This window comes from Lepidochelys kempii, chromosome 12, assembly GCF_965140285.1.
Source record: "Lepidochelys kempii isolate rLepKem1 chromosome 12, rLepKem1.hap1, whole genome shotgun sequence".
Classification (NCBI taxonomy): domain Eukaryota; kingdom Metazoa; phylum Chordata; order Testudines; family Cheloniidae; genus Lepidochelys; species Lepidochelys kempii.
In genome coordinates, this window is record NC_136391.1 from 4,888,886 (window position 1) to 4,913,329 (window position 24,444).

The 24,444-nt window shown below is 44.4% G+C and overlaps 1 protein-coding gene across 3 annotated transcripts in view; it reads right to left on the reverse strand.

Moving 5' to 3' along the window:
• GFOD2 (Gfo/Idh/MocA-like oxidoreductase domain containing 2) overlaps positions 1–24,444 on the reverse strand; it is a 50,295-nt gene that overhangs the window by 2,510 nt on the left and 23,341 nt on the right. The window contains exon 3 of one of the 3 annotated variants that reach the window (XR_012154448.2): positions 1,951–2,940. Coding sequence is in view for 2 of the 3 variants with exons in the window: in XM_073307225.2 (XP_073163326.1) it covers positions 2,042–2,940 (899 nt within the window). In the remaining variant the exon portion in view is untranslated. Of the gene's footprint in view, positions 1–424; positions 2,941–24,444 lie in introns of those variants that run through there. The other 2 variants (XM_073307225.2, XM_073307224.2) reach the window with 2 other exon arrangements.

Here is a 24,444-nt window from a genome sequence, read left to right on the forward strand (position 1 = left end):
CTGAAGCCTGAGCAATGTAGCTTCATGGGGGCCCCTGTGGCATGAAGCCCCAAGCAATTGCCCTGCTTGCTACCCCCTAATGCCGGCCCTAGCTTTTATATGCAGAAAGCCAGTTATTGTGGCACAGGTGGGCCGTGGAGTTTTATAGCATGTTGTGGGGGCCTCAGAAGGAAAAAGATTGAGAACCTCTGCTATATACCATGGTCTCTAACTCATATACACCCATGAACTTGTGATGCAGCAGCTTGAGGATGAGAAATAGTCAGCAAAAGGGGTAAGGAGTACCTTTCCCCTTTTCACATCCTAGTCTCACCGGAGAACAAAGCAGCACCAAAATAAGGGAATTCCTCAGACAGCAACTAGCCCGATCTCTGTGGACTGTCGCAATGAACAGATACTAATGGTTCTACAAGTTACAAAGGAGAGGTTTGCGCCAGTAACAGAAAAATAATGATCTCCTGGTGACCTTTTTAGGGGACTTTTCAGTTTGTCTAAAGAATAATCAGCTCTATGAAAGTTTGTCCTCAGCCAACTTAAATGTTTATTGCTGTAGAAAACAAGTGACACACTTTTTAGAAAGGACCATTTAATGAAAAGGTTATGTTTGCATGTTAATGCTTTATATAAATATACAGGGTTAAAACTTAGTGGGAAACATTAAAACATTCAAGTAAACAAGATAAACTCAATAAAAATTCTCTCCTTTTCCATGACAGCCTAATGAACAAACATACTTCTGGGATGGACTGGAAATTCATTCAAGATCTGCAAGCAGCACAAATTTTCCCCACTGGGTATAAAATTATAAGGTGTGTGTATGTGGAGGGGTAATATTATCCAGTGTTCATGATTTAAAACAGGCTCACCCAAACCAAAGGCCGTCACTGCCCTAATGATTCAGTCACCGTTTTCTTTACCTAGCAGGGCCTGTGTATTCTAGTGATTCCCTTGCTGGCACAGAAGAGTATGGTAATGGCATATTTCCTACTTTTTCATCCAGGTTCAAGTTCCTAGAAGGCTTAATGTCTTCCAGTCTCATTATCAAACAGATAGCACATTACGGAACCCAGATGCACCACCTGGCAAGCTACTGGGGGTTTCATTATGTCACATAGGACTGGAAACACTGATGTAGATCTGGCACACATGCTGCCAAGGCAGTGAACACAAATCACAATTGGCCTGGGGGAGGGAAGTAGCAGGAAAAAGTTGACGTGAGGTATTAGTCTCCTAAGTATTTACTATGGAGGACCGACAGCCACACAGATGAAACAGCAGCTGAACTCATCCTAGCATTCTAACTCGTCCAATGTTTGCAGCAGAGACTCTCTCAATAATGTCAATGGAGAATCCATGGGGTAATTAGACACCAATTTAAATTAATTTGAAACATTCAGCACACTCACTACGTGCAGAACACTAAGCCTGATCTATATCTTACAGACTTGGCTCTGTCTCTTCTACTCTTCTTAACACTTGAGTTTAGAGATTTGCCATATCATTACACTTTTCTTTAATAAAGTTTTACAAGCTGAAGAATAAACCTAAAAAATGTCAGTGAAAGTCCTAGTAGAGAGAGCAAGAACAGCTGAGCTGTACATACTCCCTGATCTTGCTCTACTTGCTCTCAGATTAAAATTGTAAAAATAACTGAACTATGTGCAAGAGGGACTGTGTCCTGTCCCCCAACAATCCAACAACAAAAGATCCCTCGCTTCATTTTAGCTACTGCAAGTGCAAAGGGCAATTCAAGTTTTCCTAACAATCTCCAAAACAGAAATTCAGCTTTAAAAAACAAACTAAAAACCCCACCAAAACCCAAAAACATTTAAAACTCTCCAAATGAGTTTAAAAACAAAAGAATCTGCCCAGGAAGGAACAGTTTCATCAGACCATGGCATGTTTTACCCACAAGTATGAAAAAACAAAAAGTATTAAATAAGAACCTACATGTCCTAAAAACTGAGAAACTTCTATAGCTACGTCTGGACATCTTCAACTGTTCTCATCTTCCATAATGGACACCAGGAATGTTTATATTTTATAGGTTATTTCTTTGAAGTGCCTCACAAAGGTTTTGATTAGCATCTGGTTCCTCAGTCATCACTTCCACAGCTTCCCACTCCCCAGACCTGCTGGATTTTTTAATGGCATCTACTACACTTTGCATATAGAGACCATCTTCAAAAGAGGCTGCCATGGAGACTGGTTTGTGATCCCATGTCCGACGGTCTTCCTGGTCTTGGAAAGACAGTCTCAATGCTTGCACCATGTACACCATTCCTTTCAGGTACAGCAAGGGGATGTCTTTAAATCCCTTGTCCAGAAGGCCAGTGTTGATGGTCAGAGAATCTGTAAGCAGTAGTTCCTCTTGGAGTGCTGTATTCTTCTGCCCATACAAGTCTGTCCCACGAGCGATAAGACGACCTGTGGACCCAACAATCATGACTTCGTGAACAAATGACCCAGGCATGTTAAAGTTGAGAGTCACAGTGCTACAGACACCTCCAGTCATAAGCATCTGAAAAAAGCAAAAGTCATCACTAGTGACATGACGGATTCCACTGATAGCTGCGTTCTGCTTCACAAAAGTCTTAAGCAAGCCATGGACCTTCTCTGCCTTCCTGCTGGTTAGATGAGTTAAGAGGTCTATAATATAGGTGCCCATTGTGTGCAGTCCACCTCCTCCCATTAACTCATCACAGATCCAGTTGTACTTGTGGTTGAGCAGGCTTCCCCAGTACACTCGCACATCACAGATCATCACATTGCCTATGTAGTGTTCTTCTATTAACTGCTTCATTTTGACAAAGGCAGGTAAGAAACGGAGGACATTACCAACAATGCTCATCAGCTTGGGGTAATATCTGGCAGCTGTAACCATTCTGAAGGCATCCACAGAGGTAGCAGATTTCTCACAGATCACATTCTTCCCAATACCTGCAGACAACAAGAAAGACGTGAAAATTCTTCCATAGAGGCAAAATTCTTCCATGGAGGCAAAATATTGCTTTGAAGGCACTTTGTTTGTGCCATTAAGCTAAAGGCACGTATCAGATTCCATTTCATTTTTTAAAATTACTAAATAGCGTCAACTGTTTTGTCTAGAAGCATGTGCCAAGATAAAACATACAGAGCATTGTCAACAATCACTGGAAAGGGTAGGAATAAATGGTCAGTTTTCACAATGGAGAGAGGTAAATAGTGGTGTCCCCCAGGAATCTGGACAGGAACCAGTGCTGTTCAACATATTCATAAATGATCTGGAAAAATGGGTAAAGAGTGAGGCATGTAGCCCAGTGGGATAGCTTGCCTTTATTATATTCATTGTTTTGCATTATATTCTGCTTTGCATTATTTTCAGCAGTAATGCAAGAAATCTACAGGCCTGTATCCTGTAAGACATTAGCTTCAACAGGTTAGCATAAGGCTTGAGGCCTACAAACTTTGAACAGATAAACGGCCCAGTGAAAAACCCCAAGTATTTAGGGAGCTGAAAATAGTGTTTAAGGAGAAGTTCTGACCATGGGTACATGATTCAACTACAGAAGTGTCCTGGAAACGAACTGATGTACATAACCAGTACATAAGATACATCTAATGCTAGCCTGCTTGCTTGCCTATATCTCTATAAATATAAACAAACAAACAAACAAACAGACTTTTCTTATAAGTTTATGGGTTTTATTAGTTTTATTATAATAGGTTTATATTTTGGCTGTAACACAAGGGACCTACAAGCCACATTTTGTATGTTAAGCTAGGACAAAGTTAGCATACATATGTTTGAGACCTTTCAACTAGAGATGGTGATGAAATAAAGCATAAGGTCCATATGTGGCTGCGACCTTTGCAATAGCTAGATACAGGATGCATTGAAGCAGGTTGGCATAAGGCCTTTCCTAAATTCATACCCTTTTAAACTTAACAGGTACCACAAGTTGGAAAGAATCAAAATGACTGGTTAGGACAGAAATAAAAATGTGATACCTAACCACAAAAGGGCCATGGTAATGAACTGATGTATATAATAAGAAATTGAGATCATTGATATACTAACCTATAGGAAGAAGACACTCCAACATTAGTAAGGTGAGGAAATACAAATAAGGAAAAGGGGAAAAATCCCCTACTGAATATGCATCAAACATAGAGGCGTCAGTGTAACGTATTATAAAAGTGGCATCCCAGCCTGGGGGTGGTAGAAGACAGAGATGCAGTCCTTGGGAAGTGCCAGAATGAGGGGAACTGGTGATGATAGGGAAGGTGATGGTGATGAGGAAGCTGATGGCTGACATTTCAGGTTGTTCTACAGAAGATGGTGAGAGTATATTGATGTGCAGATGTACATTCTGTCGTATCTCTATCTATCTTACTAAGTTGGAGTGTTTGTGACTGTGCTAAATGTATTAAACTATATTTGTAAATATAAAAGAGTTCCTATAGTGTGAAACCTATAGTGTGAGTGTTACAGCTATGCACATCAGGGTTCGCAACTATATAATAATTTAAATAATACTGGGCCTGATCTTGGGACAAGAACCTGTCAACCCTCAAAGTGATAACTGGGGATTCGTAAGTAATCAATATAATTAATACATAATCTAAAGATGAGGCAACAGATGGCAAAATTTACAGACAAGACAAAATCACTCAGGAAAGTTAAGTCCAAAGCAGATTGCGAAGAGTTACAAAGGGAGCTCACAAAACTGGGTGACTGGGCAATAAAATGGCAGATGAAATTCAATGTTGATAAATGTAAAGTAATGCACATTGGAAAACATAATCCCAACCATACATATAAACTGATGGGATCTAAATGAGCTGTTACCAACCAAGAAAGATCTTGGAGTCATTGTGGAGAGTTCTCTGAAAATGTCTGCTCAATGTGCAGTGGCAATCAAAAAACCTTAACAGGATGTTAAACACTAGGAATGGGATAGATAAGACGACAGAAAACATCATAATGCCACTGAATACACCTTGAATACTGTGTGCAGTTCTGGTCACCCCATCTTAAAAAAGAAATATTAGAACTGGGAAAGGGACAGATAAGGGCAACAAAAATGATGAAGGGGATGGAATGGCTTCCGCATGAGGAGAGAGTAAAAAGACTAGGACCGTTCAGCTTGGAAGAGAGACGTGGTATGAGGGGTGGTATGAAAGAGCATATAAAAATCATGAATGCTGTGGAGAAAGCGAATAAGGAAATGTTATTTATGCCTTCACATAACATACAAACCAGGCATCACCCAATGAAATTATGGGCAGCACATTTAAAACAAACGAAACAAAAAAACCCCAAACAAAACAAGAACAAAAAAAGAAGTGCTTCTTCACACAATGCACAGTCAACTTGTGAAACTCGTCGCCAGGGGATTTTGTGAAGGCCAAAACTATAACTGGGTTAAAAAAAGAATTAGACAAGTTCACAGAAGAAAGGTCCATCATGGCTATTAGCCACGAGAGTCGAGGATGTAATCCCATATTCTGGGTGTCCTTAGCATCTGACTGCCAAAAGCTGGGAGTGGACAACAGGGGATGGATCATTCAACAATTGCCCTGTTCTGTTCATTCCCTCTGAAGCACTTGGCACTGGCCACTGTTGGAAGACAGAATACTGGGATAGATGAACCACTGATCTGACTCAGTATGGCTGTTCTTATGTTCGTTTGTATGTAATACCCACTTTCAACATACACTTGGATCCTTCACCCTATTCCTTGTTATGTGTACACATGTGCATGACATGCAAGTTCATAGATTACAAAATAGTATATAGCACATACAATTCCACTGTAAACTTCAACCAAACTCTCCATTCTCTATCATTCAACAGCATAGTTTCATCCTTATCCCAATGCCTATTCTGATGAAATACTGAGCAGTAGCTCATCGTTTAATATTAGAGATCTGCCTAAAACCTGAAAACATTAACAGGTGTCAGACTCAAATTTCAGCATTTTGGGCATAAGAAATAAAAAAAAAAAGTAAGGCAAGTGACAGCAGCCATTTGTCTTAAAGCCCTTCCACACTTGGAGTGGATTCTGGTTCTTATCTCAGAATGTCCTTGCTTTTCATAGATTTTATGGTCAGAAGCGATCAAAGTAATCATTTAATCTGTCCTCTTGCAACACAGGCCATATAATTTCACCTAGGAATTCCTGCATCAAATCCATTAACTTCTGACTGAGCTAGAGAATATATTTTAGAAAGATAGCCAGTCTTGATGTAAAGGCTTCAAGTGACAGAGAATGCACCACATACCATGGTAAACTGGTTAATTACCAAAGGTTAATTATCCTCCACTGTTAAAAATGTGCACCTTACTTCTAAGCCTGAATTTGTCAAGCTTCAGTTTCCAGCCATTCAAATTTGTTATGCCTTTGTCTGATAGATTAAAGAGCCCTCTACTAGGGAGCTCCTCCCCTGTACAGGCACTCAGACCATGATCAAGTCAACTCTTAACCTTCTCTTGGATAAACTAAACAGATGATTGTTCTTTAATCTCACTGAAGGCAGATTTTTTAGACCTCAAAAACTTCTGTGGGTTTTAGTTAGACCCTTTAACAATAAATCCATGTAATCCAGGTTTTCTAAACTTTCCAGACACATTTAAACAGACTGATTCCTCTTGCCCAATAGGAACAATAGGAACAGAAATCAGCACTTGCCATTATATGTCTAATTCAAACCATGAAAAGTTTTACAACAAAGTTAAAGACTCTTCTAAAACGTTATTTCTAATAAATACACTTAGGGACTCATCAGTGCAAATATACTACTGCAATAGTGTCCCAACACACTAGTCACTGGTAGTCATCTGAAAGAATGTAAACACCTCTTCGCCAAATAGCAAATTCTTGCGCAGACACAGAGTGGTAATCCAAATATTCTTCAGGTTTCTACAGTTTTAAGTCTCTTCCAGAAGGAACTGAATAAATGCAACTTTAGTTAGTTATGGATAGAAACAAGACAGCACATCTAATGATCAAAAGGCTTTTCAGCAGTTGAAACACGATTCTAAAAGCTGCTAAAAATGGCATTATAGGGCTCCATGTTTTTCTTCCCAATATAAATGGGATTATAGGGCTGTCAGGGTTCCCTCCCCACTCTGAACTCTAGGGTACAGATGTGGGGACCCGCATGAAAGACCCCCCTAAGCTTATTTCTACCAGCTTAGGTTAAAATTTCCCCAAGGCACAAATTCTTTGTCCTTGGACAGTACACTGCCACCACCAAGTGATTTAACAAAGAATCAGGGAAAGGACCACTTGGAGTTCCTATTACCCCAAAATATCCCCCCAAGCCCTTATACCCCCTCTCCTGGGGAGGCTTGAGAATAATATCCTAACCAATTGGTTACAAAGTGATCACAGACCCAAACCCCTGGGTCTTAGGACAATAGAGAAGTCAGTAAGGTTCTTAAAAGAAGGATTTTATTTTAAAAAAAAAAAAAAGGTAAAAATCACCTCTGTGAAATCAGGATGGAAACTAACTTTACAGGGTAACAAAAGATTCAAACACAGCAGAACTTCCTCTTGGCTTAGTTTCAAAGTTACAAAAAACAGGAATAAACCTCCCTCCAGGAAAGGAAAAATTCACAAGCAAAAAACAAAAGATAATCTAATACGCCTTGCCTGGCTTTTACTTACAATTTTTGTAATATGAGAGACTTTTAGGATGGTTTATAGGAGAAGGAGTTTTCTGACCTGATGCTTCTCTGCTTCCGAAGAGAACACACAACAAATCCTCCCCCCGCAAGATTTGAAAGTATCTTCTTTCCCCATTGGTCCTTTTGGTCAGGTGCCAACCAGGTTATTTGAGCTTCTTAACCCCTTACAGGTAAGGAGGCTACTGTTAGCTGTATGGTTATGACAAGGGCTCCATGTTTTTCTTCCCAATTTCTGTTTCAAAAGGTGCTCGGATTACAAGTGAACAACTGTTGAGTTTTTTCCTGACTGCCAGATGTGCAAATTCAGCCTGGGATCTGAGTCAAACTAGGCCCTTTCTATCTTATACACAGTCACCAGTAACTCCACTGCCTTGAATGGGCTTGTACTCACCAACTACAGCACAGTAAATAACTCATTATATGCCAAGAGGAACAGAATCCACTTCACTCACATTTAGCCATATTGTCTCTGCAGGGCTCACAGGAAGAAAAACAATAAAGACTCAGTTTTGTCACTAAAGGATCAGCTCTGACTCTGAATACACAGCCAGTCTAGTTCTTGTGCACAAGAAGCTGCCTTCTTTAGACTTACTTTTCTGAGTGGATCCATACTTCAAATCCTTTGTTACTTAGACAGTGAACAAGGAAACACTAGTCTCAGTTATGTTCATATCCCTTTAATTGGATATTAAAAGGGAGGAAGAAAAAAAATCAAATGATACCATTTCTACAACTCTTTAACATAAACAATCATTATCCTACATGTGAGAAACAAAAGCCAGGCCAAGAATTTCCAAAACAGTGTCCTGGTTAGTAAACAGACTAAATATTTTTTTAAAATCCTTTCATCTTTCTATGATTTAATCTGGTCCAAATAGGGTTTCTGCCAGTAAGGCATCTTATTTAGAAGAAGTTTATACCCTACTGAAACAATCCTAAACTGTTTTAGACCGACCAAGAAGAGAGTTTAACACTTTAGAACAAGTCAGATCGATATTTTCCTCCCCTGTATAGGGGCTAGAAATCTGAACTCTCATTTCTGGTTAGCGACCAGAGAACTAGTTAAGTCAGCTTTCTGCAGAAATCTTTCCAGTGATCAAGCATCTCTGATTTTGCTACCAGCTCTTTCCTTCCCTTCCTACAAAGAGCAGTGGCACGGCTATGGTGGACAACAGTTTCCTGGCGGTAAAATCCTGAGGTCATTGTAAGCCAGCATCTATCACAGGAATTATTAATAGGTTCTGGCTAGGCAACGTTTGTTGCCTAATACATTAATCTCCCATCATTCTACTGTAATAAATTATGCGTGTTCCATTCGGAGTTGCTTTCAGTCCCATGCAGTTTGCTTGTGTGTAGGTCACTCAGATAAAACTGTGAAAGCAGATGTCCTGTCTGCTCTGTGTGGGTATTAAAAGATGTCAAGATACTTTCTGTATGGGAAGTGATTTGTCCCTGTGTCCACTGTTGCTCACCTTACACCATCCTGCATTTCAGGGGTATGTATATGTATTGTAATGCATTTTTAATCATTCAGGTTAAAAGTTGCTATCGGAATGGAAGGCAATATGATTTGGGGGGTGGCAAGTAAGAGATTAGTATTAAGTTTACATCATGATATAGCTATAAAGATTATTTGTAACTAGCCCTAAAGCTGAAGAATGACTATTCTGATTTAATTTAGCCAGGTCTAGGAGCAACATATGAGCTCCAGAGTACCATCCAATCTTCAAGCTAAACAAAAGTATCTGTCTGCTACAGTCTTCATTAAAGGGGAAGGTGCAAACAAGTATGGGAGGGATCCTCCACCGACCGAATACTACAAAAAATAATTGAAATGACTCCTTTTGATCTGTGTACAGGGCAAGAGGCTCTCTTTGGTTGTGAAGTAGTTTCTTGGCTCACTGCAGATAATGTGTCTTGGTAAAATGTAAAAATCAATATGTTTCAGCTGAGTCTCAGTGGAGATAATTGCAGGAGATCATTGCTCTGTATAAAGAAGAGCTGCTTGAAAACTAGACAGTAGAAAACACTGTCTGGAAACGAACGCTCTCACTTCAGATCTGAAGAACAGCTCTGTCTGTGTAAGCTCAAAAGCCGGTCTCTTTCCCCAAAAGAAGTAGGTCCAATAAAAGATTTTACCTCATCACCTTGTCCCTCTCACTTTAGGAAGATAATGAAAACCGATGTCTAAATGGAGAAACGCACTTTCACAGATACTTGGAGACACTACGAAATTGTCAAAAATAATGTAAAGAAAACTGTTTAAAGAGATTAACGCAGCATCTTTCTGAGAGCGAACCCAATGCTTTAAGGTCTGAGGCCTTTGTCTGCACTAAGGAGCCCCAGCAGCCAGAAACTAAGAAGCAGAGAGTCTCATCCTCACATTCCATCTAAATTGCATCAAAACAATGTAATATTGGGCTGTTAAGACGGCGCTCCTGTCCTAAGAGTACCCACCATCACCACGTAAAGAAACAGATCTTAACATGTTTAAAGAAAACTTCTATAGCATTCCGTCTGGCAAGAAACCACTTCTCAACCATTGTGACTGTGAAATCTATACTACTTCATTGTTTTTTGCCTTTTTGGTCCCTATTTCTCTATTGTTTATCGGGTGTGGTTTCTGTCCGATTCTTTGTTTCAGTCTGCTGCATAACTAATTTTGCAAGATTTAAATCAACTACAGTGGTGGCATATGATTGGTTAAGGAAATATTTCATAATGGACTAGGATTGATGAAAAATACTGTTCCGTAGTACTTTAGTTTAAAATGGTTGGTTAAGGTATAGCTAAGTAGAACTCAAGTTTTAACTATACAAACCGGTGGGGTCCAAAAGGCAAGTTCTTTGGAACCTAACTCCAGGACACAGCCCACGATCAGAGCAGCCAGACCTTAACACACTGCCAATCATACTGTGCAGAAGCTGGAGCCCTGGATGATCTAATCTTAACTAGCCACCAAGAAAAGTTCATCTGTCTTATTGGGAGTGATGAGCACTGCATGCTTAACAAGAGTATTCTGTTTTGGTAACTATTAATAAACAGAGGTTAAGGATATTACTACGTAAGGCTCTTTCACTGGTAAAAGGCACCGCAAACCAGCAGACAATTATGCCCTGAGCCCTAGGAACTGGGAAAGGGTGTGAGTGCCTAAATTAACCGGGTTATTCCTTGAGCCCACGGAAGGGTAAAGGTGGGGTGCCCTACAATGTGAGGGTAACAGTGCAGCTACTTTGCAATATGCTCATTAATACCCATTCAGTTGTATTCCTTATGCTTCCTTCAGATGGTGTTTGCAGGGGATCACACTGCTCTGAGCTACGACTGACTGTAACGAGTTTCGAGATGCACAGGAGGATTTATGTATCCTCTGAAATGGTTATGGAGGAAGGAAAGGGGAGACAGACTTGTCCCAGATGTTTCTTCCAGGATGTTTCCTTGAAATACCTGCATCTCTCACAGTCACCTGTGAGCAAGGTAATCTTTGCGCAGGTAGCCTCCTCAGTCCCATCTCAGCAAAGTTTCCTCCTAGGTCAGATGGACTCCACACAAAGGACAGATGACAGACAGATAGCATTAGCACTAGAGACTCAAGTGAGAGCGGTATTGGGATTTGATGCTTTTAATAAAATCCCTGTCACTGACACCATGAGATTAGAAAGTGATGCACTTCCTGTTACAAAAATAAGATTCCACCAGGCATCAAAACAGGAAGAAGGGAACAATAGAAGGCGCTTTGCCTTAGAATATGGATTAAATGCACCATGACACACTTTCTCTCTGCTATCCCAGCTGTCATGCTTCCTCTCTCTTTCTAGCCTCCAAAAGGAGGTTTGTAATCCAAGCCTGGCACTAATCACATTTAGAGTTTTCAATAATCTGGTCATTAAAACAGACCCTGAGGAACACCATTACTTTCAGATCATACATACTCCATCCTCCCCCCCAGTCCCCTGTAATGCTATTTGCTTTCACATCAGCCCTTCCTAACATTAATCTCTACACTGTAGGATTCCTAAAGAAAGACTCCTGCCAGTAAGGGCCTGGGGTGCACTGGGGCTGAAAAGAGCTACCCCTGTTGTGGAATAAAAGCAATCATAGATGGACTTTGATCGCTATTCTCCTACCCATTCACCAAGTCCCAGTCTTCTCCAGCCTCAAAAATGCACCATTGCTGAGGCAAGAGCCTTCTCCTTTGTGGCACCTACCACCTGGAGCAGCTGTCTTGCGTCTTTCTGCCTCTGCACCCCATCTCATCTCAAATCTACGTCCTTTACACAAACCAATTCCTCTCCCCTAATATTCCATAACCCAGTATCTCTTGTTGATTTTCCATTGGAGAAGCATTAACGTTGGTCTCTAGGCTGAGCAGTCTGGGCTCAAAGATGCACTGATGAGAGGTCGGAAGGGATAATATCCTGTTAAGGGAAAGCAGGCCCCAGAATGAAGGGACTAACCTACAGCAGTACACCACCTACTTAAAAATAATGCTTCTAGAAGACAGACAATAAAGAGGAATAAACTGGAATGCTTAACTAATTGTGGACTTGCAGACAACAGCCAGAAATCCTAGAAAGGAAGCATCAGTGCCCAGCAGATGTACATTTGACAGTGGAACCGGACATAGCTTTTAAAACAGTCCGCGTGTGATGGCCATGAGAAGATTTTCACAACAGCTTGTCAGCCAAAGGAGATCCCTAATATGTCATATACTTTGACAGGCTAAAGAGTTTCCTTTTTGCCTGATACAAACCAAAAAGCTGATCTACCTCCATTTCTATCATACGAGCAGAGAAACAGATCAAATCCTACAGTAAAACCCACAATCCCTGTGCTTCCGTCCGCAATTGGTGCCATCTTTCAACGGTTTGGGTACTGCGCGCTCTGCCTCTTTGGGCTACAGGAATGGATCCTGCACTGTTGACCAATATGCTGCTTGGTCTCTGTCAGGGTTCCTTCTCCACTCTGAACTCTGGGGTACAGATGTGGGGACCCCTATGCAAGACCCCCTAAGCTTATTTTTACAGCTTACATTAAAAAAACTTTCCCAAGGCACAAATTCCACCTTGTCCTTGAACAGTACGCTGCCACCACCAAGTGATTTAGACAAAGAATCAGGGAAAGGACCACTTGGAGTTCCTGTTCCCCCAAAATATCCCCCCAAGCCCTTACACCTCCTTTCCTGGGGAGGCTTGGGAATAATATCCTAACCAATTGGTTACAAAGTGAACACAGACCCAAATCTCTGGATCTTTGGACACTGAGGGGAAAAAAAAAACAAAAACCCAATCAGTTCTTAAAAGAAGAATTTTATTTACAAAAAAGAAAAGGTAAAAATCCCCTCTGTAAAATCAGTTTGGAAATTAAATTTACAGGGTAACAAAAGATGCACAAAACACAGAGGAACCCCCTCTAGCCTTAGTTTCAAAGTTACAACAAAACAGGGATAAACCTCCCTCCAGCAAAGGGAAAATTCACAAGTTGAGAAAACAAAGACAAACTAATACGCCTTGCCTGGCTGTACTTACAATTTCTGTAATACGAGAGACTGGTTCAGAATGGTTTGGAGGACATGGACTGATATCGGTCCCTCTTAGTCCCAAGAGCGAACGAACACAGAAGCAAAGAACCCAAAACAAAGCCTCTCCCCCCGCCAAATTTGAAAGCATCTTTTGTCCCCATTGGTTCCTTTGGTCAGGTGCCAACCAGGTTATTTGAGCTTCTTAACCTCTTATAGGTAAGGAGGAACTGTAGACTACCCTCATGGGTAGGACAGTCTCACTAACAGGTCACGAGTGACAGTGGAGTTATTTCTTAAACTACAAAGGCAAGAGCAGCGTGACATCGATCTCGCCACGCGCGGTAGCTATGACACGAGATTGCTTGTGGCATTCGTAGGGGTGCTGACCACCGTGGAACGCCGCTTTTGGGCTCGGGAAAGAAGCACTGAGTGGTGGGATCACATCATCATGCACATCTGGGATGACGAGCAGTGGCTGCAGAACTTTCGCATGAGGAAAGCCACATGCCTGGGACGGCCTGATGAGCTCGCCCAGCCCTGCAGCGCGAAGACACAAGAATGAGAGCTGCCCTGATGATGGAGAATCGCATGGCAATTGCACTGTGGAAGTTGGCTACTCCAGACTGCTACCGATCTGTCGCTAACCAGTTCAGAGTGGGAAAGTCGACCGGACGTGTGTTGACAGAAGTGTGCAGGGCCATTGATCACATCCTGCTCTGAAAGACCGTGACTCTGGGCAACGTGCGTGACACTGTGGATGGCTTTGCACAAATGGGTTTCCCTAACTGCGGAGAGGCGATAGATGGCACGCATATTCCAATTCAGGCACCAGACCAGCTAGCCACCAAGTTCATTAATCGGAAGGGGTATTGCTCTATGGTTCTCCAGGCGCCTGTGGATCATTGTCTGTGTTTCAGACATTAACGCAGGCTAGTCCAGAAAGGTGCATGTTGCCAGCATCTTTCAGAACACCGGCCTGTTCAGGAAGCTGCAAGCAGGGACTTTCTTTCTGGACCAGAAGATCATCGTAGGGGAAGCTGAAATTCCCACTGTGATCCTGGGAGACCCTGCCTAGCCCTTAATGCCATGGCTTATATAGCCATACACGGGGAACCTTGACAGCAGCAAGGAGCAGTTCAACAACAGGCTGAGCAAGTGCAGAATGACAGTTGAATGTGCTGTTGCCATTTAAAGGCCCACTAGTGCTGCCTATAGGAGAGGCTGGACCTGGCCAATGACAATATTCCTATGCTTATAGCCGCATGCTGTACGCGCAGTAATATTTGTGAAGGGAAGGGTGAAAGCTTCACTCAGAGCTGGACCACTGACGCTTAGCGCCTGGAGGCTGAATTTGAACAGCCAGAGCCCAGAGCTTTTAGAGGGGTGCAGCACAGGGCCATAAGGATCAGAGATGCCTTGAGGCAGCAATTTGAAGCTGAAAGGCACTAAGATATGTTGCTGTGCTCGGGATTGCAGTGCTTGTAATGCTAGGAGGTAACTGGTGTAGACAATTCAAGAAAATTGCCTATTGCTTTGCAGGGCTCGGTTTGCTTTCAAACCAAAACCATTCTTTTATTAAAAAGCAACAACTGGAGGGGAGAGAGAAACAAAAAAACCACATCAGCACTGTGGGGGATGGGGGAAGGGAGGGTCCCAGGAGGAGGTGGGGTCCCAGGACGGTTAAAGATTTGTGTATGTCCAGGTATCATATGCAATCTTGTCCTCTGGAGTACAGTGCAGCGGGTACTGTATTTCAGCAGAGGGATGGGTGTTGAGTGCAGTGGGTACCGGGAGACCACAGGGCTGGACTGTGACAGGGCAGGAGTGGAATGCAGCGGATACGGACTGGAGCCAGGAGGTTGATAAGAGCGTGCTGGCAGTGTCTGGGGGGGGGCGCATGGCAAAGTTTTGTGACAGCGGCTGCAGAGGAGAGTGAGCCCAGAGCTGCTCAGTTTGCAGTGTACCAGCGCCTGGAGCGTGTCTGCTTGGTGCTCCATAATGTTTGAGAGCTGCTCTGTGCCTTCGTTCTGGAGCACCACATTCTCCTTTCAGTCCCTCTTCTTGCTGTCCTGCCACTCCTTCATATGCTGTTTTTCAGCCATGGATTGTATCATGACATCACACAGAAAGTCCTCTTTAGTTCTTCATGGCCACTTTCTAATTCTGCGCAGCCATTCAGTGGGCAATAACAAAGAGGGAGGCTGGGCTCCCAAGGTCATATCTGTGAAGCCAAAATGCAACATTTTACAGAAGCAGTATTGTTTGCAACACAGAGACCACTGATTCAAACTGATTAAACACTGATTAAAACACAGCCACTATTCACAAACCTGTCACTAACTGGCTAACCCCAGACAAGCACACGAGCCACAAGATCCCCAACATGGTGAGTAACTGCAGTGGCAGGGGAAATCAGTGTTCCAGGACCGTACTGTACACTGGGCACATGGCTCTTGGGAAGAGACAGCACTGTAGGGGGGAGCCTTATAATCGTTACTGTCCCCACATTTTCCACAGGCTGTGTTCATTATGGAAGATATCTCACTGCTGAGGGTGAGCAGGGAATCAAGGGAGGGTCTTCTCCAAGACTGCGGCTTCCGCCCTGGCCCTTATGAGGCTTGCCTGTGTGCAGCAATGGTCAGTCCCCCTGTGACAGCAGAGTGGTGCAGGAAAGTTACCCTTAATGGGGCAAGAAACAAAGCAGCTCTGTCAAAAAACCTGCGGCAGCAGATTGCCCAGTATCTCCATGAGGGTTTCGTGGAGATCTCGAGGCAGATTCCCGTGAAGTGAGGGAGTCAATCAACACCCTGTTCTGCAGCTCAGACTAGGCATGTGGTGGTATGTGCATCATACAGACACAAGCCTGCTTTCTGCAACCCTTCTGCCCCCAACAACTTGCTTCAGAAATTCCCAAAATCAAAGCCATTTACCAGGGCCTCCTCTCTTGTTTGCGCTTCACCAAGCTTCAACAGCTGAGACTGGCTAGCCTCCTCCAGGTAAGAGAAGAGCTCCTGGCTGCATGAATCTCTGACCTCTGAGTTGTCCTCTGCCTCTGGTTCCCTCTCTTCCTCAGCATCCTCGTCCAAGATTTCCTCTTCCTGGCTCGGTCCACTCTTGACTGGCACGCAAGCCACTGAAGTATCCAGAGTCGCCTTCGCAGCGGAGGCGTGGTCGCCACCGAATATTGCATCTAGCTCTTTGTAGAACCTGCAGCTTGTGGGTGCAGCACCAGAGCAGCGGTTTGCCTCCCATGCCTTGTGGTAGGTGTTCCACAGCGCCTTCACTTTGACCCTGCACTGCAGTGTGTCCCGGTCATGGTCCCTTTCTGTCATGCATCGTGAAATCTGTCCGTAGGTATAATTCCTATGGCTGGAGTGCAGCTGGGACTGGACAGCCTCCTCTCCCCAAATGCTGATGAGGTCCAGCAGCTCGGCATTGCTCAAAGCAGGGGGATCGCCTGGTGCGCAGAGCGGGCATGGCCACCTGGAAAGATGCGCTGAGACCACTGCATGCATCACTGAGCAAACAGGAAGGAGACTTTAAAAATTCCCAAGGAATTTAAGGGGTGTGGCTCACAGTTGGTCACCTGAGGGCAGGGCAGTACAGTAGAGTTCAAACCGATGACCACAGAGGCGAGAACAGGCATTGCGGGACACCTCCCGGAGGCCAATCGCAGCGCTGTCATCGACCAGGGTGTCTACACTGGCCCCGCAGCACTGTAGCCCCGGCGCAGAAAGCTCCACGCCTCTCGATGGAGTGTGGTTTTTTACAGCACTGCAGCTGGGCAGTTTCTGTGCACTCAGTGGCGTGGCCGTGTGTTCACCTCGGGAGTTACTGCGCAGAAACTTGCCAGTGTAGGCAAGGCCTAAGAGAGCTACCAGCGCGGATCCTGAAACCTTACGTGGGTGTCCTTGAGGTACCACAAAGGGGGGAATACAGGCGCAGTTACTATGACATTGTCACTAACATACAGCCTTTCACCTCTAGGTGACGAGTTCAAATGTGGCCTGATGTGTTTTACTATTTCCGAAAAGGTCAACAGCGACTGAATTCACAAAATGTCTGAAACATGAAGCAGACACTCTGACTCAATCAGATTCAGATTTCAGCCACATGATTCCCTGAATGCAAAAGAAACATCGAATTACAGGTAAAAAAATTCAAGCTGAATGTAAAGTGTTCAAAACAATACTTCTTCCTAGTTAATACCTACATCCAAGACATGCAAAATGTCATGCAAATCAGGCTTAATGTTTTGCTCAATACTTTGTAATTATATAGCACTCAAGGGCTTTACAAACGTGATCTAAGAGAGAAGACAAAAGTCTTCCCTGAAATTTAGCTATACATGTTCCTATAAAGACTGCACCTATTAAAACGTTTTGAACAGAGTGTTCGAGTTCTTGAGCAGCGGCCAGAGAATGAAATATTTTGAAAACCAAAATATGTGGGCGATCAAGGAGCCAAGACAGCAGGTGGGCCTGTGAGAGGATGTCTCTTACAAAGTACTCTGCAGAATGAAACAGTGGAAAGGGGCTGTAGGCTAATGTGACTGGTCTCTTTAAAAAAAAAATATATATATATATATATATATCCCTCCAAAAAGTTCCAACACATTATATTACCAGGACAGCTACACCAGATTCCTTTTCAAGTTATGTCACGGAGTCCCTGGGCGATGCTCTGGAACTGCTCCCTACAAAGCCAGTCAGGACTCTGGGGAAGTCTCCTTTCTGTGAGCAGACTATCTTCAGGACACAGCTCACACACCTTCTACCTTCCTGGGTCTGACCTCGGAGCATTCAGCATCCTCTGCCCCTCCATGCGCTTCCCACAGCGAGTCCGCCCAGGCGGGGTCCTGGGGAAGCCAGAGGGTCCTGCACCCCAACTTCGCAGTCAGACGTGACTCTCAGCCAGCCAGTAAAACAGAAGGTTTATTAGACGACAGTTTGTGTCACTTTGGCAGAAGTTTAAGCTAAATCAAAAAAGCTATCTGTTCTGGAATAAGCTTGTCCCCAAGGGCCGGTATACCAGTATAACTGGTAACCTGTCCTGTATGCATGCGTTCTAGGAGATGGTTCAGGCTGTTCTGAACCATCCAGGATCTCTCTCTCTCGGTTTCATGCTCTGTCCTTTAACAGCAGCACTGCTGGAAAAGCCCTGAACTCCCCCTTGTGATAAAAGCCTACAGAAAGGAAAGTGAAATGGGTGGATATGTCAAGGAACTGGAAGGCGTTATTTTTGTGGATTGTGTGGCAAAGAGATTTAGGCGAAATGGTAAATTATATAGGCATTTGCACAGCAGAATAACTGTTACATACAGGGTCCTGACAATTGTAGAATCTCTCTGATGAAATACTACATCCAAGCTATCTTTCATATTCAATTGCAAGGAAAGTTGTTTACACAGAGTTAAGGTTGCCCGGTGATAGTTCATGCCCTTCCAGAATGGCAAGTTCAGCAAAACTCAACCTTCTGGAAAACCAGGGGCTACACAGTTAAGGTAAATGCTCATGCAACCTTAACTCTACCCTCTTCAAGTGATGCCCCAGTATGCCCATAACACACACACTCCCACTTTGCCTTTTCTCTGTAATGGACAGGTGCTACCTGCACTTGCCCTATGCTCAAACAGAGAGCCTGCTCCCCCGATCAAATACCACATTTGTAAAATTTAACAACCACTTTGTACCCTTTTACAACCCCTTTACACTACAACCCCTTTACCCTAAACCTATAATTTCCCCTGCCCATCATTAAAGCCACACACTGCTCTCTTATACCACCTCACTACTGAGGATACCTATGGCAAGAAGCTCCCAGTGCCCTGGTATTGACACAAGCTACATAATTCTGTACTGAAACGATGCAGACTGGAACCTCAAGGTACATGTAAATGTTTTCCCTTTGATAACAAGGGCGGGGGGTTGGGGGCGGAGAGAGACAATGCAAACCCAGATCTCCCCATATCACAATCACAGCTCTCCCAAGCTGCTCCAACTTAGTCCTCCACCATTCAACAGCTATACCTAACACAGTGAATACAGCTGGAGTGTTTGCAGAGGATTACTAGTGGCTATTGCCAGCACCAGACAGGCAGAGTTAACTCTATGTGGGCGTTTACCTTAACTCTGTATTTCCTGGTTCTCTGAAGGTTGTTTTGCTGAACTTGATGTTTTGGAAGGGCACGAACTATCACTGGGCAACCTTAAATCTGTGTTAATGAAGTTTTTTGCTATTTAATTTGCTAGATTTTTAAACAGAAAAAGAAGTGTTTGTCGATAGACGTTAACGGTCATTTAGACCATTTTAGTTCACACTGAGGCTTGCAGTGGATATGCTACCTCAGATATGTTATGGCTAGACAATAATCAAAAGACCTAGCTTTTATATAGTGATTTTCATCAGCAGATTTCAAAGAATTTTACTTGCATTCGCCCCCAAAAAACAAACAAATCCAAAAACCCTGACAGGCAGATTTTCACAACCTGCCTTTTCCAAATTTCTGCCCAACATGGGACTCAAATTGATATTACCTGGGTAGGTCAAGTTCAAAGTACGACTGCTGATCCCCTTGAGCTACCCACCACATGTGGAACTATGGGGGCTAACAATCCTGTTAACTCTTTGTCCGTGCACGCTCAGTGTAACCTTTAAGTTGTGAGAATAGGCTCATGAGTCTTAGTGTGCCTAAAGTAGTAAACTTTTCCAATCAAACAACATTTTAATGTGATTTCCCCCCAAAGGGCTGCATTCTGTTGGGGTAACCCTAAAGCGTTTGGGACCCTGGAGCGATGAGCTGAGCCCTGGGTTTGATCTCTATTTGTGAGCAAAAATAAGTTGCTAGAATCTGTCAGCCTTAAGAAAAGTCTGTGTCTCTCCTCTCCCCACCGCCCCCGGCTGCATTTTAGGAAACCCTGGGTCAAATGGCCCCAAATTTGGATCCATGAAAGAACCCGGAAACCCCATGAAGCACATCAAATTTCAAAGCAATCCAAGTAACCATGTACATTTTAAAGCACTTAGGGTTGAGCTTTAAACAGAAAGCTGGTCTTAAGGTTAACTATAGCAGAGCTCTCGCTCTGCTGTAATCCATTTAGTCTTGGCCATTTTAATATTAGTTTGAAGAAAGAGCGTGCACATTAGATACCTCAGGGAATTATTATTGGGATATGGAGCCTTTCAGCAGTTCATATACAGCCCAGGTCAGAGGTGGGCAAACTACAGCCTGCAGGCCTATCCTGCCCAGCCCTTGAGCTCCCGGCTGGGGAGGCTTGCCCCCGGCCCCTCCCCATTGTCCCTCCTCCCCACGCCGCCACGTGGGCAGCATGGCTTGCGGCCGCCCACCTCCCAGGCTTTCCAATAAGCCAGTCCTGCTGCTCTGAGCGGCATGGTAAGGTGGTAGGGAGCCGGGGCCGGGGGGGGGTTAGATAAGGGGGAGTGGGCCCCGGGGGGCAGTCAGGGGATGGGGAGCAGGGTGCAGTTGGCTGGGATGGAGGTTCGGGGGGGGGCGTGAGATCCCGGGGCACCTGTCAGGGGGGCGGGGGTGTGGATGGGGGCGGGGCAGTCATAGAATCATAGAATATCAGGGTTGGAAGGGACCTCAGGAGGTCATCTAGTCCAACCCCCTGCTCAAAGCAGGACCAATCCCCAACTAAATCATCCCAGCCAGGGCTTTCTCAAGCCTGACCTTAAAAATATCTAAGGAAGGAGATTCCACCACCTCCCTAGGTAACGCATTCCAGTGTTTCACCACCCTCCTAGTGAAAAAGTTTTTCCTAATATCCAACCTAAATCTCCCCCACTGCAACTTGAGACCATTACTCCTTGTTCTGTCATCAGCTACCACTGAGAACAGTCTATAGCCATCCCCTTTGGAACCCCCTTTCAGGTAGTTGAAAGCAGCTATCAAATCCCCCCTCATTCTTCTCTTCTGAAGACTAAACATCCCCAGTTCCCTCAGCTTCTCCTCATAAGTCATGTGTTCCAGTCCCCTAATCATTTTTGTTGCCCTCCGCTGGACTCTTTCCAATTTTTCCACATCCTTCTTGTAGCGTGGGGCCCAAAACTGGATACAGTACTCCAGATGAGGCCTCACCAATGACGAATAGAGGGGAACGATCACGTCCCTCGATCTGCTGGCTATGCCCCTACTTATACATCCCAAAATGCCACTGGCCTTCTTGGCAACAAGGGCACACTGTTGACTGATATCCAACTTCTCGTCCACTGTAACCCCTCGGTCCTTTTCTGCAGAACTGCTGCCGAGCCATTCGGTCCCTAGTCTGTAGCAGTGCATGGGATTCTTCCGTCCTAAGTGCAGGACTCTGCACTTGTCCTTGTTGAACCTCATCAGATTTCTTTTGGCCCAATCCTCCAATTTGTCTAGGTCCCTCTGTATCCTGTCCCTACCCTCCAGCATATCTACCACTCCTCCCAGTTTAGTATCATCTGCAAACTTGCTGAGGGTGCAATCCACACCATCCTCCAGATCATTAATGAAGATATTGAACAAAACCGGCCCCAGGACCGACCCCTGGGGCACTTCACTTGATACCGGCTGCCAACTAGACATGGAGCCATTGATCACTACCCGCTGAGCCCGACAATCTAGCCAGTTTTCTATCCACCTTATAGTCCATTCATCCAGCCCAGACTTCTTTAACTTGCTGGCAAGAATACTGTGGGAGACTGTGTCAAAAGCTTTGCTAAAGTCAAGGAACAACACGTCCACCGCTTTCCCTTCATCCACAGAGCCAGTTATCTCGTCATAGAAGACAATTAGATTAGTCAGACATGACTTGCCCTTGGTGAATCCATGCTGACTGTTCCTGATCACTTTCCTCTCCTCTAAGTGCTTCAGAATTGATTCCTTGAGGACCTGCTCCATGATTTTTCCAGGGACTGAGGTGAGGCTGACTGGCCTGTAGTTCCCAGGATCCTCCTTCCCTTTTTTAAAGATTGGCACTACATTAGCCTTTTTCCAGTCATCTGGGACCTCCCCCGATCGCCATGAGTTTTGAAAGATAATGGCCAATGGCTCTGCAATCACATCCGCCAACTTCTTTAGCACTCTCGGATGCACCGGCCCCATGGACTTGTGCTCGTCCAGCTTCTCTAAATAGTCCCAAACCACTTCTTTCTCCACAGAGAGCTGGTCACCTCCTCCCCATGCTGTGCTGCCCAGTGCAGTAGTCTGGGAGCTGACCTTGTTAGTGAAGACAGAGGCAAAAAAAGCATTGAGTACATTAGCTTTTGCCACATCCTCTGTCACTAGGTTGCCTCCATCATTCAGTGAGGGGCCCACACTTTCCTTGACTTTCTTCTTGTTGTTAACATACCTGAAGAAACCCTTCTTGTTACTCTTAACATCCCTCGCTAGCTGCAACTCCAGGTGTGATTTGGCCTTCCTAATTTCACTCCTGCAAGCCCGAGCAATATTTTTATACTCATCCCTGGTCATTTGTCCAATCTTCCACTTCTTGTAAGCTTCTTTTTTGTGTTTAAGATCAGCAAGGATTTCACTGTTAAGCCAAGCTGGTCGCCTGCCATATTTACTATTCTTTCTACACATCGGGATGATTGTCCCTGTAACCTCAATAAGGATTCTTTAAAATAAAGCCAGCTCTCCTGGACTCCTTTCCCCGTCATGTTATTCTCCCAGGGGATCTTGCCCATCAGTTCCCTGAGGGAGTCAAAGTCTGCTTTTCTGAAGTCCAGGGTCTGTATTCTGCTGCTCTCCTTTCTTCCTTGTGTTAGGATCCTGAACTCGACCATTTCATGGTCACTGCCTCCCAGGTTCCCATCCACTTTAGCTTCCCCTGCTAATTCTTCCCGGTTTGTGAACAGCAGGTAAAGAAGAGCTCTGCCCCTAGTTGGTTCCTCCAGAACTTGCACCAGGAAATTGTCCCCTACATTTTCCAAAAACTTCCTGGATTGCCTGTGCACTGCTGTATTGCTCTCCCAGCAGATATCAGGGTGACTGAAGTCTCCCATGAGAACCAGAACCAGTCTGGGGGGTTGGATAGGGGGTGGGGTCCTGAAGGGGCGGTTAGGGGCAGGGGGTCCTGGAAGCGGGTGGTCGGGGACAAGGAGTGGGGGTTGGATGGGTCGGGGGTTCTGAGGGGGGCAGTCAGGGGGTGGGAAGTGGGAGGGGGCAGATAGGGGGCGGGGGCCAGGCTGTTTGGGGAGGCACAGCCTTCCCTACTTGGCCCTCCACACAGTTTCGCACCCCGATGTGGCCCTTGGTCCAAAAAGTTTGCCCACCTCTGGCCCAGGTTGTTAGAGACTAAAAGTCACCTGAAGGCTGTACAGTAATCTGTCAAGCAGCTGGCAGGTCAATCTTTTAATTTTGAGATCACACTTCACATACTTCTGGCCAGTCACAGCAGAAAGGCTCAGGGCGATACAAAATAAACTCCCCCTCTTGCTCCTGTGTGGGGTGGTCCCTTTAAGGTCAGGTCTTGTGCACACTGGCAGCTGAGTTGCAGGAAAATTATTCCGCAACCCTACAACCCCAATCCCTGACGCACCTATTCAGTGATTAACTGACATGGCTGCAGTTTCCAGAACTGTCTATCCAGCACTTCTCACAAATACCAGATTCATTTCAGCTTGCCCCTCCTGCCTCCAAATGTGCAAGTGACAATGTTGATCCAACCACAACCAGTACTGCTAGTTGTCCTACATTAAAATGTCTATCAAAGGAAATTTTAAAGAATCCTAGCGTCATTTAGTCTACAGGCTCTTCAAGAGTTCTGAACAGTGTGAAGTGAAGTGCATGTGGATATACTTCATGGAGATGTATAATCAATAACTAGAAGCATGCTCCTCTATTGCCCTGTCCTCCACAGGCATTTGGGAGGGACTGAGCAAATTCCAATTTCAATCATAATCACAATTAAATGACCAGCTATGTTTCAAACCTCAAGAAATCCTGCCTGCTTTGAAGTCCTGCCAACGTGTGACAACTCTGTCTATGCAGGAATGTGATAAACTCAGTCCAAAATGCTTTCCTTCATTTTGGTACTTCCTGTTTACACAAGCTCTTAAACACAAAAATCCTCCCGCTGCTTGCGATAAGGAGATGGAAAAGCTGTATGCAGATGGTAATAGTAATATACTTGGTCAACGTCACAGGACACCTGCTCCAGGAATGACAAAGGTGGATTATCTAAAAATGCAAAACAGCAATAGAGCCCTTTTCTGTCTACCTCAAGACAAACATACATTTAATGTATTTGTAACA